This window comes from Rattus norvegicus, chromosome 11, assembly GCF_021556685.1.
Source record: "Rattus norvegicus strain SHRSP/BbbUtx chromosome 11, alternate assembly SHRSP_T2T, whole genome shotgun sequence".
In the NCBI taxonomy this organism is placed as follows: Eukaryota; Metazoa; Chordata; class Mammalia; order Rodentia; family Muridae; genus Rattus; species Rattus norvegicus.
Window position 1 is genome coordinate 81,659,663 of NC_141544.1, and position 14,843 is coordinate 81,674,505.

A 14,843-nucleotide genomic window follows, 5' to 3' on the forward strand; every position below is an offset into this window, starting at 1 on the left:
ACAGACTGATTATTAAGTTCAGTGACTCAGTAGATATTAAACTAACATCTGAAGCCTGGTTCACTTGGGAACTACAGATGTGGCTCAGTGGTTATCTAGCACCTGAGGGCCAAGGCTCCATTTACCCACTGTAGGAAAAATTTCATTTTGGATTTTATTTCTTGCACACTGGGACAGCTGACAATTCGAGTAGCTAGTGTCTTGTAAATTCAGAAACATCTTAAAAAAACAAATTGAAACTTACTGACGTGTTCTCTTTGCTACCACATCATCTATCAGCTGTTCTGTGTTCAACTGGGTCTGAACCTAAAAGGAAAATAAAGACAGCAAAACCCCCCGGCAGATCTCATAGAAAACAGAGTATTTAAGTCCAATCGGCCACCATGTGAAAACACAACCCGGGGTCAACATGAGCATAAACTCAGGAAGCCTGTGATATGCTGGCAACACCTCTGTTGGGGTTCACCGGATTAGAAAAGGTTCAGACACAAGTTTATTAGTAAAGAACCAAGGTAAATTATTATATCAGCAAGAACAGACAAGAAATAGAAAAATGCATGTATTAACAGAAAGAATTAATCTAGTGTCTTATTTTTCACATTAACAGGCCAAGCCTCTAATTCCTAAAGGACCCCTATGAGTAGAAACAGCACAAGCAGGGCTTTCTAATACCTTCAGGCCTCTTCTGAAAAGAAAAGTTGCCTGACGAGTGTCTTTCTGATGACTTAATTTATTTCCACTCCTGGTAAAATTAGCTGGAATGTTATTTCTGCAACAAAAAAACATGTATTAGTGATCTCAGCCACTTTGCTTTTAAATATGTTGAGGAAAAATAAGCAAAAACAGTTAAATCCATAAGCTTAAAATGTGATAAGCATGCAATATAGACTCTAATTTGCTTTCTTATTTATACAAAACTATTAAATTATATTTACAAAATTCCCTCTGTAGTATACCATATAACAACTTGGTTTTGAACTAGTGTAATTCCCAAATGTTCTACTCTCTAATATTTTACATCCTATGAAGACATTTACAAAATTATATTTTAGTTCTCTTATTTCCTGTATTTGTTTTTAAAATTATAATTTAGTAGATTAGTTCAAAGAAAATTGTACCTAGATGCATTCAGAGCCAAACTGAAAACCATAAATAAAGAGCTGTGGCTGGATAGAGGGCTCAGAAGCTAAGAGCACTAGCTGTTCTTTCCAGGGGACCTGGGTTTGATTCCCAGCACCCACATAGTGGCCCACAACAATCTAACTCCAGGGAGACCTGGCAATCTTTCCTGACTTCTAGGCACTGCACACATGTGATGCACAGACATACATGAAGGCAAAACATTCATACACAGCAAACAAAAATAAATCTTTTTAAAAAAGGGGTTGGAAAAACGACCTCTACTGCTCTTGCCTTCTTTTTTGTCTCCCTTCATAAATACACAGTAAGGGACATAATTAAATGGTAGAGCACTTGCTGAGTGCATGTGAGGCCTTGGGCAATCACAAGTATGGCAAGTAGAAAAACCTGCCAAACATAAACACATAAAACCCAGAGGTACATATGTATATAAGTGTAGATTAGTACGTTCTCTGACCCAGCAAAATGCCTCCGCAGGAGAATGCATTTGCCACGCCTCACTGAGAACATGATTTCCATGCCTAACACACATAAAGGTGAAAGGAAAAACCCAACCTCTCAGATTTGTCTTCTGACCTCTACACATACTCTGGGGCATGTATGCACACAATAATTAATAGCTCAAGTTACACTCTACTTTTTAATTCTTTCATACATGGAACAGCGCACATATATTATAAATTATAATTACCATTACATAACGGAAATACTTAAAATTCTACCTAAATCTCATTTCTAACTTTCAGAGGTTCAAATGCAAATTTCTAACACAATTAATACAGGAATCTCATGTAACAATAACATTCTAATTTGCAAAGAACCCTTTTCCCAAAAGATACCACCAAATGATTTCCAAAATAATTAGGTAGAACTGCAATTTGATTGCTACATGTCTATATGGTAATGAAAAGACCTCAATCCAAGTTGTATTTATCAGGTCATTTTCTGTAAGAGATAAATAATAGCACTTGAAATTCAAATGATGATGATGATGATGATGATGATGATGATGATAATGTAACTTCACAGATTATCAGGAAGAATATCCTAATAATTCATAAATTTTAGAGGTATGCTCTTAAATTTAGTCTAAAAGCAATTTCACTTTAGGAAACATCCATGTTCCCTAGGGGAGGCGCCTGCCTGAGTCCTAGCCCTGAATGGCAGAGGAGGCAGAAGAATCCCTACACATTTGAGCACAGTTTGGCCTACAGAGTTACCGAGCTACACCAGACTATGGGGTGGGGGGCCAAACCAAACCCAGAAATATCTACATAGCTCTGTAGCTTTCCTGTCCCCCAGAATAACCTAGATTATGCCCCATAGTTTAGTAAGAGTCAAGGCTTAAAAAAAAAAAAAATCAATTCAGCTTTCAGAACTGGTTCAATAACTCTGACACAAGTGCTAGGATTTTCACCACAATGATACTTTACAATTTTATTTTATATGTTAAAGAAGGAAAAGAAGCAGTGAAGTCCACTTGGCCCCAAGTCAGATGACCCAGGCTAAATCCCTGCAACCACAGGGTAGAAAAAAGAACTAGTTATCTCAAGCTGTCATCTGACCTCCACATATGCATCATGGTACACACACACACACACACACTCACACACACACACACACACACACACACTCACACACACACTCTCACACACACACACACACACTCACTCACACACACACTCACACACACACACACACTTAAAAGTGATACTTTTAAAAAAAGGTTATATTAATGAAATTCCTTAATATTACTGTGTCTGAAAAGTAAGAAAGTTACTGCTTCCTATGTTAGCTTTTGGGTACATATTCCAAGTATCTATTTCTTCTTTATTTCCCAGTGTTAAGGATAAAACCCTGGGCCACATGCTAGCTAAGTGCACTGGGTCACACCTCCAGCAAGGAAGAGGCTATATTGAAATGACCAGGTAACTTTAAGAAACACTGTAAATCCATTCTTCTGAACATCTCTCAAGGAAAGTATTTTGTACACTGTGATGGTTAATCTCCAATGGCAAATTGGTAGGATTTATAATCATTATGGAAAGAAATCTGTGGACATGTCTGGGAAGAATTCTTTAGATTAGATTAAAATGAAGTTGGAAATCTATCCACCAAAGGGAGAAAGACCCCTTCTATAAGGGTCCTCCCTTCAGTTGCTTTTGTCAGATACTCTGGCCCAGCAACAAGACAAGTGACAGACACAGATAGTTTACATAGCACCCCCCCTTCTGCCTGAGTACTTACTTTCTGTTTAACTGATTCGGTCTCTTGAGAACGGCAACGGGTTTCCTTTGCACTTCATTTTGTCTCAGAAGGCTTGTCTTCCTTTTTAATGCTGGAAAATACCGTTCTATATTCTTTTAAGAGGGAAGACAACTGTGTTAATCAAACTGCCATTTGTCAAATGCCTTACTACAATAAAGACTTATTTGGTTGTTATTTTTTGTTTTTTTTGAGATAGAGTCTCACTGTGTAGCCCTGGCTACCCTGGAACTCATTACGTAGACCAGGCTGGCCTTGAACTCACAGAGATCCACCTGCTTCTGTCTTAGGAGTGTTGGGGATAAGACATGTGCCAACATGCCTAACATTTCTTAATGCTCAATGGCAGAGCCCTAAAACTGCTTCAATACAGTAAGGAAGATGGAGAAATTAAAATTACTTGAAACTTTCATAAATGACTGAAAAGATGACAATCATATTACATGTAAAATACAGATAAAATGGTATGGGAAGGTGAACTGGTGATGGAAGAAATGTTACCCCTCACTCAAGAAAACAATCAGAGGCACTGAAGAGTCTTGGGTGACTGGGGAGGAGTAATGCCTTGAAGGGAATTGTGACAAACACCCCCCACACACACACTCCCCGGTTTCTGGCTATGAGGTGAGCATTTTGCTCCATTAGTCTCCTGCCATGACCTATTGACCTATTTCACCAGAGCCCAGAGCTATGTGCCCTGCTGCTCCACCACTCAGCAGTACAACCCTAAAAGAAGGCAAAACCAAGCCCTGCTCCTTACTTACTTCAAGTGCTTTAGGACAACAATAAGAAGTCGACTAACACATTATGTAAGAAGATAAAGGCCAATTTCCAAAACAAGTACATAAAAAGAGGTTTTAATAAAAGATATTAAACTATAATTAACGGGGTGGGATTTAATAAAATCAAACATGTGATATGTCTTTTCTTTCCTTCAAATATATAAACTATATCCATCCTAAAACCCTAATTCAAGTTTCCACATTTTCTACAAAGATGTCTCCAAACTCGTTAACTGTATACATTATCTGTATTTTCCTATTGCTTTAGTCATGAGAAGTCCTTAATAAACATGACAATGATTTTAAAAACAGTACTTAAATATTTCCTTGCATATTTAACTTGGATTTGTTGTTTTTCCTCCCCTTCCCCTCTTCTTCCTGCCAGGGTCCCTCTGCATTTCCCTTGCTAGCCTGGTACCCACTAGGTAACTCACGGAGAACTCTGCTTCTGCCTCCTGAGTGCCAAGTTTAAAGGCGTGTACCACAACACCTAGCCTATGTATTTTTTTTTTTAAGATTTATTTATTTCATGTATGTGGGTACACTGTCGCTGTCTTTAGACACACCGGAAGAGGGCAAGAGGTACCCATCTTTACAGATGGTTGTGAGTTACTGTGTGGTTGCTGGGGATTGAACTCAGGACCTCTGGAAGAGCAGTAGTCAGTGCTCTTAACCACTGAGCCATCTCTCCAGCCCCTGTATTTGTTTTCTTGGGACAGGATTATACTGTGTAGCCCCAGCTAGCCTCACAGTCTCACACTTACAATCTTCCAATTCCATAGTCTTTAAGTGCTAGGATTATGAGGGGATCCACAGTTGGCTCCATTTTTGTTTTAAACAGATCTTTATTCATTTACTTATGTGTGTGGCACACACATGTGTGGATGGACATATATTTCTATACACGTGAGTGTGTGTGTGCGTGTGCGTGCGTGGAGGACAGAGGCCAATGTCAGGTATCTTCTTCAACAGCTCTTGGCTTTATTTATTTGTTTATTTGAGCAAGAATCTCACTGAATATAAAACACCCTGATTCCAGACAAATTGACTGGGTGGTCAGCAAGGCCCAGGGATCAACCTGTCTCCATTTCTCCACTTCACAGATTACGCTGCCTTTTTTTTTTTTTTGTTCTTTTTTTCCCCGGAGCTGGGGACCGAACCCAGGGCCTTGTGCTTCCTAGGTAAGCGCTCTACCACTGAGCTAAATCCCCAGCCCCCAGATTACGCTGCTTTATGTGGACTGCAAAGTGCACATGCTTGCACAGCAAATGCCATCCTGAACCACCTCCCTAGCACTGCCCCACTGATTGTTAGAGGTTATTTACAAATGAAGGAGATATAGAAAGGAAAACGATTATCAAAAAAAAAAAGCCCCACAAAGTCAGACTGCGATCCCAATGCAAGCGTTTTACTTATTTATGAATACTGTGTTTGGGTATGAAGTATGTGCATATGCATACATGTGCTTCCAGACAACACAAGAGGCTGCCAGAGCCTCTGGAGCTGAAGTTCCAGGTGATCCTAAATCTGATGTCGGTGCTGGGAGCTGACCCCGGGCCCCCTGCAAGAGCAGTGTGTTCTCAGCCCAGAAGCAATCTCTGCAGCTCCTATCCCAAGCTTCCCAAGTGAGTACGCCAACGGTTATTTTACAGATAAGTGTCAAGTGTTCCTCTATGAAATATAATTTCTCCTGTAAAGTACCTTCCATGCTATAGTGTTATTTGCTATAAATTAATTTTTAGATTTATTTATGCCAAGTATGGTGGTGAAGTCCTATAATTCAAGCCTCCTTGGTAAATAAATAAAGGCAGGAGGGCTCAGGAGTTCAAGTTATCTTTGGCGATACAGTAAGCTGAACAATCCCCCTCTCAGAGACAGGACAAACTATGTTTATAGATTTTTGTCATTGTTTCTTAAATACAGTAAAACAATTACTTATACAGTATTTATACTGTAATAGGAATTACAGGTAAATAGGATGTCTTAAAGTACATAGGAGAATGGGCACATTTTATATGCAAATACTACCTAAAAGACGTTGAGTCACATATGAAAGACCTTAGTATTAGAGAAGTGTCTGGAACCAATTCCCACAGATATGGAAGAACAACTGTATTTGAGAATGAGGTATATTTATGTATGGCAAAGATATCATTTAGCTATTAAAATGTTTATGTAAGTCCCAAGGTACTTTATCTAAAAATAAAAATCAATTTGGGCATGGTATCATACACCGTTAATCCCAACCCTTGGGAGGAAGAGGCAGGTCAATTTTGTGAGTTTGAGTTCCAGTACAGGCAGGGCTACAAAACAGAGGGCTGTCTTAAACAAACAAACAAACCAACAAATAATTTTAAATATACAAATAAGGAGAGCATAAGCATGAAGGACATGCCTGTAATTACAGCATTTGGGAGGTAAAGGCAGGAGTCTAAGGCTAGCTTTGGCTACCTGAGGTCCTGATTCAAAAAGATAAATTAAAAAACCAAGGCTGGGGATATACTTCAATAGTACAATGGCTGTCTAGTTCTAACTTTAATCTGTGTCATTCAAAAGAATAAATACCTAACAATCAAAATTCTCTGAAACTGGTAAGATGGCCCTGTGCATAAAAGAATCTGGTGGGATGGGTTAGGTCCCCAGCTCTGGAAAAAAGGAAAAAAAAAAAAAGAAAAAGAATCTGGTGGGCAGATAAACTGACAACCATGTTTATCCCCTAGACCCACGTAAAGGAAGGAGGAGAGAACAGCCTCCCAGAGCTGACCTCTGACCTTCACAGACACCCAGGTGCATGTGCCTGCACACAAATATTTCTTAAATATTAAAGGGGGTAGGAGGTTAGAGAAGACAACTCAGCAAATAACAGGACTAGCTGTTCTTACACAGGACACGAATTCAGTTCCCAGCACCCATGACAGGAGGCTTACAACTGGCCGTATCTCCAGATCCAGGGGATCTGACGCCTCTGACCGCCAACGGCACCTGCACTCATGCAAGTGTGCACTTACATTTACAAATAAAATACTTATTTTTGTTTGAAATAGTCAAAAGGCTCTAAAACTTATTCGTGAAAACATTAGGATAGCCAGGTGTGGTGGTACAGCACTTAAAAGGCACAGACCTCTGTGAACTCAAGGCCAGCCTGGTCTATACAGCAAGCTCTGCAGGCCAAAAAGGACTGCCTATCTTAAACTTCACTAATAAGCATGTGACAGACAGACACAGGTATAAATGGAAAACGGAATCTGGGTCAGGACTAAGCCATCATGTTACATCCTACCTTGTCACTTAGAGGTGGACGATTCATAGGGCTTATTCCTTTTCGAATACCAGTTGCTTTCCTGGCTGCAAGGCCAGTGATGACTCCATAAGGACGTCTCTTTCCCGGCAATACTCTTCCTCTACGGCTCACGCTAGTTTTACCAAAACCTACAGAAGGAAAGGATATTAAAAGCTTAGAAAGGCCAAGATACTTCACTTCTGAAGTAAGGTGGTGGACACAGTGACAATGATTAACTCAGGGCCTTCTGTGTGCTATGTAAACACTCTACCTCTGGAGGGGATCTCAACCCCTAACGTAGCTTCTCAGTAGGACATCCAAACTACACTGCTGTGATACAGAAGCACTATTTTGTTTTTGAAACAGGGTCTCACTACATAGTCCTCGACGGTCTTGAGAATACTATGAAGATGGGGTAGCCTTGACCTCCCAGAAACCTTCCTGCTTCCCTCCAAACGCTGTGATTATAGGTATGTTCCACTCTGCTCACAGTGGCCAGTAAGTCTATGTGGCTGGTGAATTCTGAGTATGACCAGTCTGAGCTGAGCTAACGACTGGGTACTTCAGGCTCAAGTGGTGACACAGTGCACATGCTTGGCTAGGGTGACCCCTCGAGCACGTAACACTTCTCTGTCAGTGTGGATCCGCACTGCAGGCTCTCCTTCATCGTCCACTCACTGACAAGTCACAACATGGCTTCTTTCTTTCAGCCCTGCTTTATTCCAACTGCTTTGCTGGAATCGTCACTCGAACTTATTTTAAACTCGGTGGAATACAAGCATCTTGAGTTTGCTTTTCTGTCACATGGCTCTCCAATTTAAATACTTTTTCTAATTTTTAAAAACAATGCCCATTATATATATCAAAGAACAAAATCAATTTTAAAAGCCTAAAAGAAGTGTAATGTAGATATTCCAAAAACCAAAATTTAGTTTTAACTATTTAATTTTAGCTTTAAGTTATAAATATTATATTTAAGTATTATCACATGGTAAGTAAGCATTCCGTACTAGTTAAGTACAGAAAAAGTGAGCTGAATCAACCTTTTACATCGGCTAAATTTATACTTGTGTACTATTATTTTATAGGCTACATTAATATTATACAATGAATATTATTCCATGTTTCATATCTTTTTTATTATATTACTTTTAAATATGCTACACTCAACCTAACCGACTTAGTAATCATCTCAGTTACCTTTTTGCCTTTTGACACAGGGTTTCTCTATGGTAGTTCAGGCCAACTTCTAACTTACTATGTAACAAAATCACCTTTAAGCTTCATCTCAGCTATTCCTAACGTTTCTGCACACGTCCGCATAACATGCCAGGCCACAGAATGATGCAAACTCCTAATAATTTATATTTACATTACAAAAACATCCCAAATGAATTCATTTATTTGTATTTCTAGAAGCCTAAGATAGAATTCTCTTTTTCTATATTATTAACAACTTTTAAAAACTTCTATCTTTGAAAAATGTTTTGCGTACTATATTTTTTTAAAGATTTATTTTTGTTTTATGTGTACAAGTGTTGTCTGCAGAAGTCAGAAGAAAATGCCAAGCCCCTTGAACTGGAGTTACAGATGGCTGTGAGGCAGCTTGTAGGTGCTGGAGAAGAAGCTGGTTTTCTCAAGGAGCAGCCAATGTTCTTAACCACTCACTGATGTCTGCAGCCCCTGTGTATTCCACTCTCACTAAATGCCCTTGTTCTACTCAGCTATTCTTATTTTCATTAGTACGTTTTACTTCTTTTTGCTTAGAGCTAAACCCAAAGCCTTGTCAATGGTAGTGAAGCGTTCAGTAACTAGTCATACTCTCAGCCCCTTTTTATCTGTATTGATTAGTATTTTTATATGTATTGCTTTATTTGTAATTGGATTACCAATGAAAATAAACCTGCATCTCTGGTTTTTTAGCTATTTATATTCTTTCATTATCAATGTTCATGAAACAGATTTTGTTGTTTTTAATAAAATAGAGTCCTATTGATTTACCAAATGAAGACTCGGGAGCCAGATGCTGGGGTGAAAGCCTGCGAGCTCAGGCAGGCAGAGAAAGCACCCAGCTCACCTTCCTACTCCACTGATGTCCCTGAAGGAAAGGGCTCCTTCTCCTTCTCCTTCTCCATGCTGTCTTAAATACCCTTCAGCTCAAACACCCTCCTCTTTCTCTCCTGGCTTTCCCATGTTCACTCCCTGCCAACTGGCTGCTTCATCTGCCTCCCGTGCTCCAGTTGACTTTATTTCGCTCTTGTTTATGATCAGCTATTGGTTAAAGGTGTGTGCTAGAGCCCAACCAGACCACAACAATAAACAGGTTTTTCCAGCTCACAACAGCAGAGGCAAGTGGATCTCTGGGAGTTCTAGGCTAGACTGGTCTACATAGTGAGTTCCAGTACAGCCAGAGTTATGTTGAAAGATCCTGTCTTAAGAAAAACAACTCAAACAAACAAACAAATGGGGAATTAGATTTATTTATAATTAACTTTATGCATCTTCACAGCACTTTACTATCTAGGAATCTGGTATATTATTTCACCATACAAATATTTTTGTGTCACTATTAGCTAAGTGAAATTTTGTTTTGCACATTTCTTTCTCATACTTATCACTAGATATTCTATGTACGTTATCAATCATATAAAAATTCATTTCTCCTGGGCTGGAGAGATGGCTCAGCAGTTAAGAGCACTGACTGCTGTTCCAGAGGTCCTGAGTTCCATCCCCAGCAACCACATGGTGGCTCACAACCATGTAATGGGATCAGATGCCCTCTTCTGGTGTGTCTGAGAACAGCTACAGTGTAGTCACATAAATAAATTAAATCTTTTTTTTTTTTTTTTTGGTTCTTTTTTTCGGAGCTGGGGACCAAACCCAGGGCCTTGTGCTTCCTAGGCAAGCGCTCTACCACTGAGCTAAATCCCCAACCCCAAATTAAATCTTTAAAAGAAAATTGATTTCTCCTAATAAGTTTTAAGCTGTCCCTCATAGGTCATAGAAAGTTACTATGGTCTTAATTGCTACTATTTTTTTTTGGTGGTGCTAAGGATAAACCCAGAGTGGTGTGCATGCCAGGCCAGAGCACTATCATGAAGCTCCCATAGTCCTACCCCCATGGTCCCTAATTACTACGTTCTTTTTCTGGGGCTGGGGATTCAGTTCAGTGTTTTACAGAAGCTAGACAAGTATTCTACCACTGAGCCACATCCCAAAACTCTTCTTCCTTCACGTAGTCCTTCATTGCTTTCATGTTGCACGTATGTATACACACACACACACACACACACACACACGATTCTGCTTATGAGAGAAAACATGTAGTATTTATCTTCCTTTTTAATAAACTATTACATGGAACTCAGCTATATATAATCTTTTGCATTATCCTTCTGGAGGCTTTTCTTTTCCCCATGGTACCAGAGATTGAATTCAAAATCTTGTAAATGCTATGCACCAGCTCTATCCCTGAGCTATACCTCTAGCTCCAAATTCTGTAGTTTTTTACCTTAGGATTTCTGGGTGACAATTATGTCATTTCCAAATGACATTGTCATCTTACTTTCTCAACTTTTTACAATTTCTTTTTTTTTTTTTTAAAAATACTTGCATTTTGGGGTTTTTTTTGTTTGTTTGTTTGTTTTGTTTTGTTTTGTTTTAGATGTAGGAGTACTCTGCTTGTACATCTGCATGCCAGAAGAGGGCATCAGATCCCTTCACAGATGGTTGTGAGCCACCATGTGGTCGCTGGGAATTGAACTCAAGGTCTCTGGAAGAGTAAGTCAGTGTGCTTAACCATTAAGCCATGGCACCAGCCCTTAAAATTTCTTAATGCAACAGTCAGAAATTTTTAGAGAATTAGCTAAGGAACTATGGAACTAAGGAACTATTAGCTAAGGTAATGATGGGAAATCTTAACTCTGATTTTGGGGAGAATGTATGTGATAAAGGGAAGTCTCAATTCTGATTTTTAGAGGGGAAAGGTTTTAGGGTAACATCTGCGACATAGAACAGGTTTTTATAACAAAAATCTCACTGTAAAAACTAAGATTAAAATTAAAATAGTTTTCTTTACTGTAGAATTTCTCAGGACTAATATGTACTGTAGATCTCAAAGAGAACAGCAATAGCATATGTCATCCCAAAGCTTATGTAACTCTTGAACCTTTTTGTGTGAGTCCCCTTATCAGAAATTTTAAGACACAGTATAAGATAGGAAAGCCTGTTATGCTGTGGGGGTGTATTAATCACTACTAATTTATCATCTCTCAGCTCCCACAGCTCACCTTTTACTACCTGCCTCTTAGGGGGACAGAACTATTTGATCAGTGAGCACAACTCCTTGTCAGTAGAGGACTGCTTGGAGACTCTAGGAAATGAGAGAACTTTTCTTCCAGGTGCCAGTGTGCTCCTCATGGTTGGTCCTGAGGCACAGGACTTGCTCAGCTTCTCCTAGGTATCATATACCTCAGGGCTCAGATCGTAACCCCACAAAAGGGTGGCTCTTCTGATGCCTCATGGATCAAATCAAATCTGATTCATTATATCAGGCTTTCTCCTGGCACAATACTCATGTGACATCTGTAGAACTGTAAATCTAAAACTTTATGTTGTGTGTGCATGAGCGTGCACGTGTGCGTGTGTGCATGTGCGTGCCTGTGCTGGCAAGAGCAGCCTGTGCTCTTTACTGCTGAGCCATGTGTGCTGTGTCTTTCTTCTTCCCTCCCTTTCCTTTACCTGCCATCTGCTTGCCTCAACTTTGATTGTTGGATTTATGTTGTTGTTTGAGGTTTTGTTGTGGCTGTTTTTCTGTTTGTCTGTCTGCTTGAGATGGTCTCACTAACCTAGACCACTCTGGCCTTCCAGCAAGCAGAGGCCTACAGATGCTGACCTTACAGCCATGCTTATTATGCCCACCTGTGACATTTCTTTTCTTTTTTTCTTTTTCTTTTTTTCCCCATCTTTATTAACTTGAGTATTTCTTATTTACATTTCGACTGTTATTCCCCTTCCCGTTTTCCGGGCCAACATCCCCCTAACCCCTCCCCCTCCCTTTCTCTAGGAGTGTTCCCCTCCCCATCCTCCCATTACCGCCCTCCCCCCAACCATCACGTTCACTCTGTGACATTTCTTTAAACTCTATCTTCTCTAAGTTATTTGTTACTAGAAATTAATTCTTTAGAGTAAGAGAATGTATCTTTATGCATTCCCCAAACCAGGCATTTAAAAAACACTTATAAATAAATACTGTTTAAACTCTAAACAATTACTTCAAGACAAAAAATATAAACATTTATAATGATACATTAAATATGGTGCACTGAATAACAACTGTAAAGGAATCTTTAATATAAATCAATAGAATTACACCCTTTTTCTAACAGCTAAATACCTGTCACAGAATGTATACCAGGTCGAGCTATTTAAAGAATTCTCAGAGGCTGGAGGTATGGCTCAGCTGCTAAGAGCATCTGCTGCTCCTCCAGATTAGCAAGTTTAGTTTCCAGAACCCAAGCCAGGGGGCCCACAGCCACATGAGCCACATGGAACTCCAGCTCCAGGGTCTCCAATTCCTACTCCCATCAGCAATGACACTCACATGTACACAACCTACATATAGTTAAAGATAAAACAAATCTTAAGAGAACACTGAGTTTCTTATGAAGTCCAGTGTCAGTAATATATTTTTAAAAACATGCTGGTATATACCTGTTAAACATATGTTATACTCTATTGGAGTTTAATTTTTACTTTTCAAAATACAGAAAAATTAAGTTGGTTAATTTGTCAAAGTTATTTTCATTCACATGAAAAAGATACTTCGGGGCTGGAGAGATGGCTCAGCGGTTAAGAGCACCCGACTGCTCTTCCAGAGGTCATGAGTTCAATTCCCAGCAACCACATGGTGGCTCACAACCATCTGTAAAGAGATCTGATGCCCTCTTCTGGTGTATCTGAAGACAGCTACAGTGTACTTATATATAATAAATAAATAAATCTTAAAAAAAAAAAAAAAGATACTTCTTTTTATTTGAACAAAGGTTTACTCTAAGATGCTGATATAGCTGCTAAAAAGTTAATTTATAATATATGTGCTAAATTATTGTTCCCAATCTATTTTAGAACAAAATGATTACAGGTAAAGTAACTATGAGGGTCTCAGAAAATAACTATATATGTATGTATTTTATCTAGTTATACCTACAACAATCAATTTAGAGTGTGGCCTCTGGAAAATTTTCAAATAAAGCTCTTGGATGGCAGAGTTTGGAGGAAAGCTGGGCATGGTGGCACACGCCTTTGATCTCGGTACTCAGGAAGCAGGGGCAGCCAGATCTCTGTGAGTTCGAGGCCAGCCTGGTCTACATAGCTAGTTATGGCTACACAGTGAGATGCTACCTTATATAAATCAATCAATCAATCTGCCTACTGGTATTTTCTTTACAGAACAGCAGTCTTCACACAGTAAAGGGTTCTCGTTTATAAAGTGAGTTTGCTTCCTGTAATACTTAAGACATGCTTTTATTCAAATCCAGAATTTTCTAGTGACCAGAGCAGTTCCACAATAGTGTAAATTATCTTGTGGTGCAGTATGCTCGTCTACTGAACAAATTCAAGCTGAAGTCACTTCTCATCAGACTATCACTATGGAAGGAAAACAGGACCACATGCTATGTAAGACCATTGGCAAATCTAAGCTCTAAAATAAGTAGTTTAATAATTTTTTTTCTTCTTTTTTCTTTTTTTCGGAGCTGGGGACCGAACCCAGGGCCTTCCGCTTGCTAGGCAAGCGCTCTACCACTGAGCTAAATCCCCAACCCCAATAATTTAAACTGCTTATAAACTGGGATTACTTTTTTTTAAAAAGATTTATTTATTTTGTGTATGTGAGTACATTGTCATTGTCTTCAGACACATCAGAAGAGGGCATTAGATCCCATTGCAGATGGTTGTGAGCCACAATGTGGTTGCTGGGATTTGAACTCAGGACCTCTGGAAGAGCAGTCAGTGCTCTTAACTGCTGAGCCATCTCTCCAGCCCCTGGGATTACTTTTAAGCAACTTAGCATTTTAAGGAACAATCAGTCAATGGCTATTTTAGGAAATAATGTTTTTCTAGGTTTTCAGAATTAAACAAAAAAATCTGAGAGTACTGGTGTATTCCATCCAGGTTTTCAGTCTATGGCTGAACATATTACACTGAGTCCATAGATAACAGCGCTTTAGACCTCACCAGAACTCTGCTGGACTCCCCACCGCACTCTCATCCTGAGTTGCCGGGCACCACTTTGCTGGAGTCTTCTATTCAGTCTTGGAAAACTTTGCTTCTTTCCTTCCTTTCTATTCAATTTGATAATTTCATCTATAAAAATA

At 39.2% G+C, this 14,843-nt stretch overlaps 1 protein-coding gene across 4 annotated transcripts in view; it reads right to left on the reverse strand.

Annotated features, from left to right (window-relative positions):
- Positions 1 to 14,843, reverse strand: part of Fyttd1 (forty-two-three domain containing 1) — a 29,503-nt gene that overhangs the window by 6,723 nt on the left and 7,937 nt on the right. For all 4 annotated transcript variants that reach the window (XM_087576618.1, NM_001399283.1, XM_087576620.1 and 1 more), the window contains 5 exon segments: positions 14,704 to 14,832; positions 7,468 to 7,616; positions 3,388 to 3,500; positions 673 to 769; positions 245 to 306 (listed from right to left, as the gene is read on the reverse strand). In XM_087576618.1, the coding sequence (XP_087432744.1) occupies positions 245 to 306; positions 673 to 769; positions 3,388 to 3,500; positions 7,468 to 7,616; positions 14,704 to 14,832 (550 nt within the window).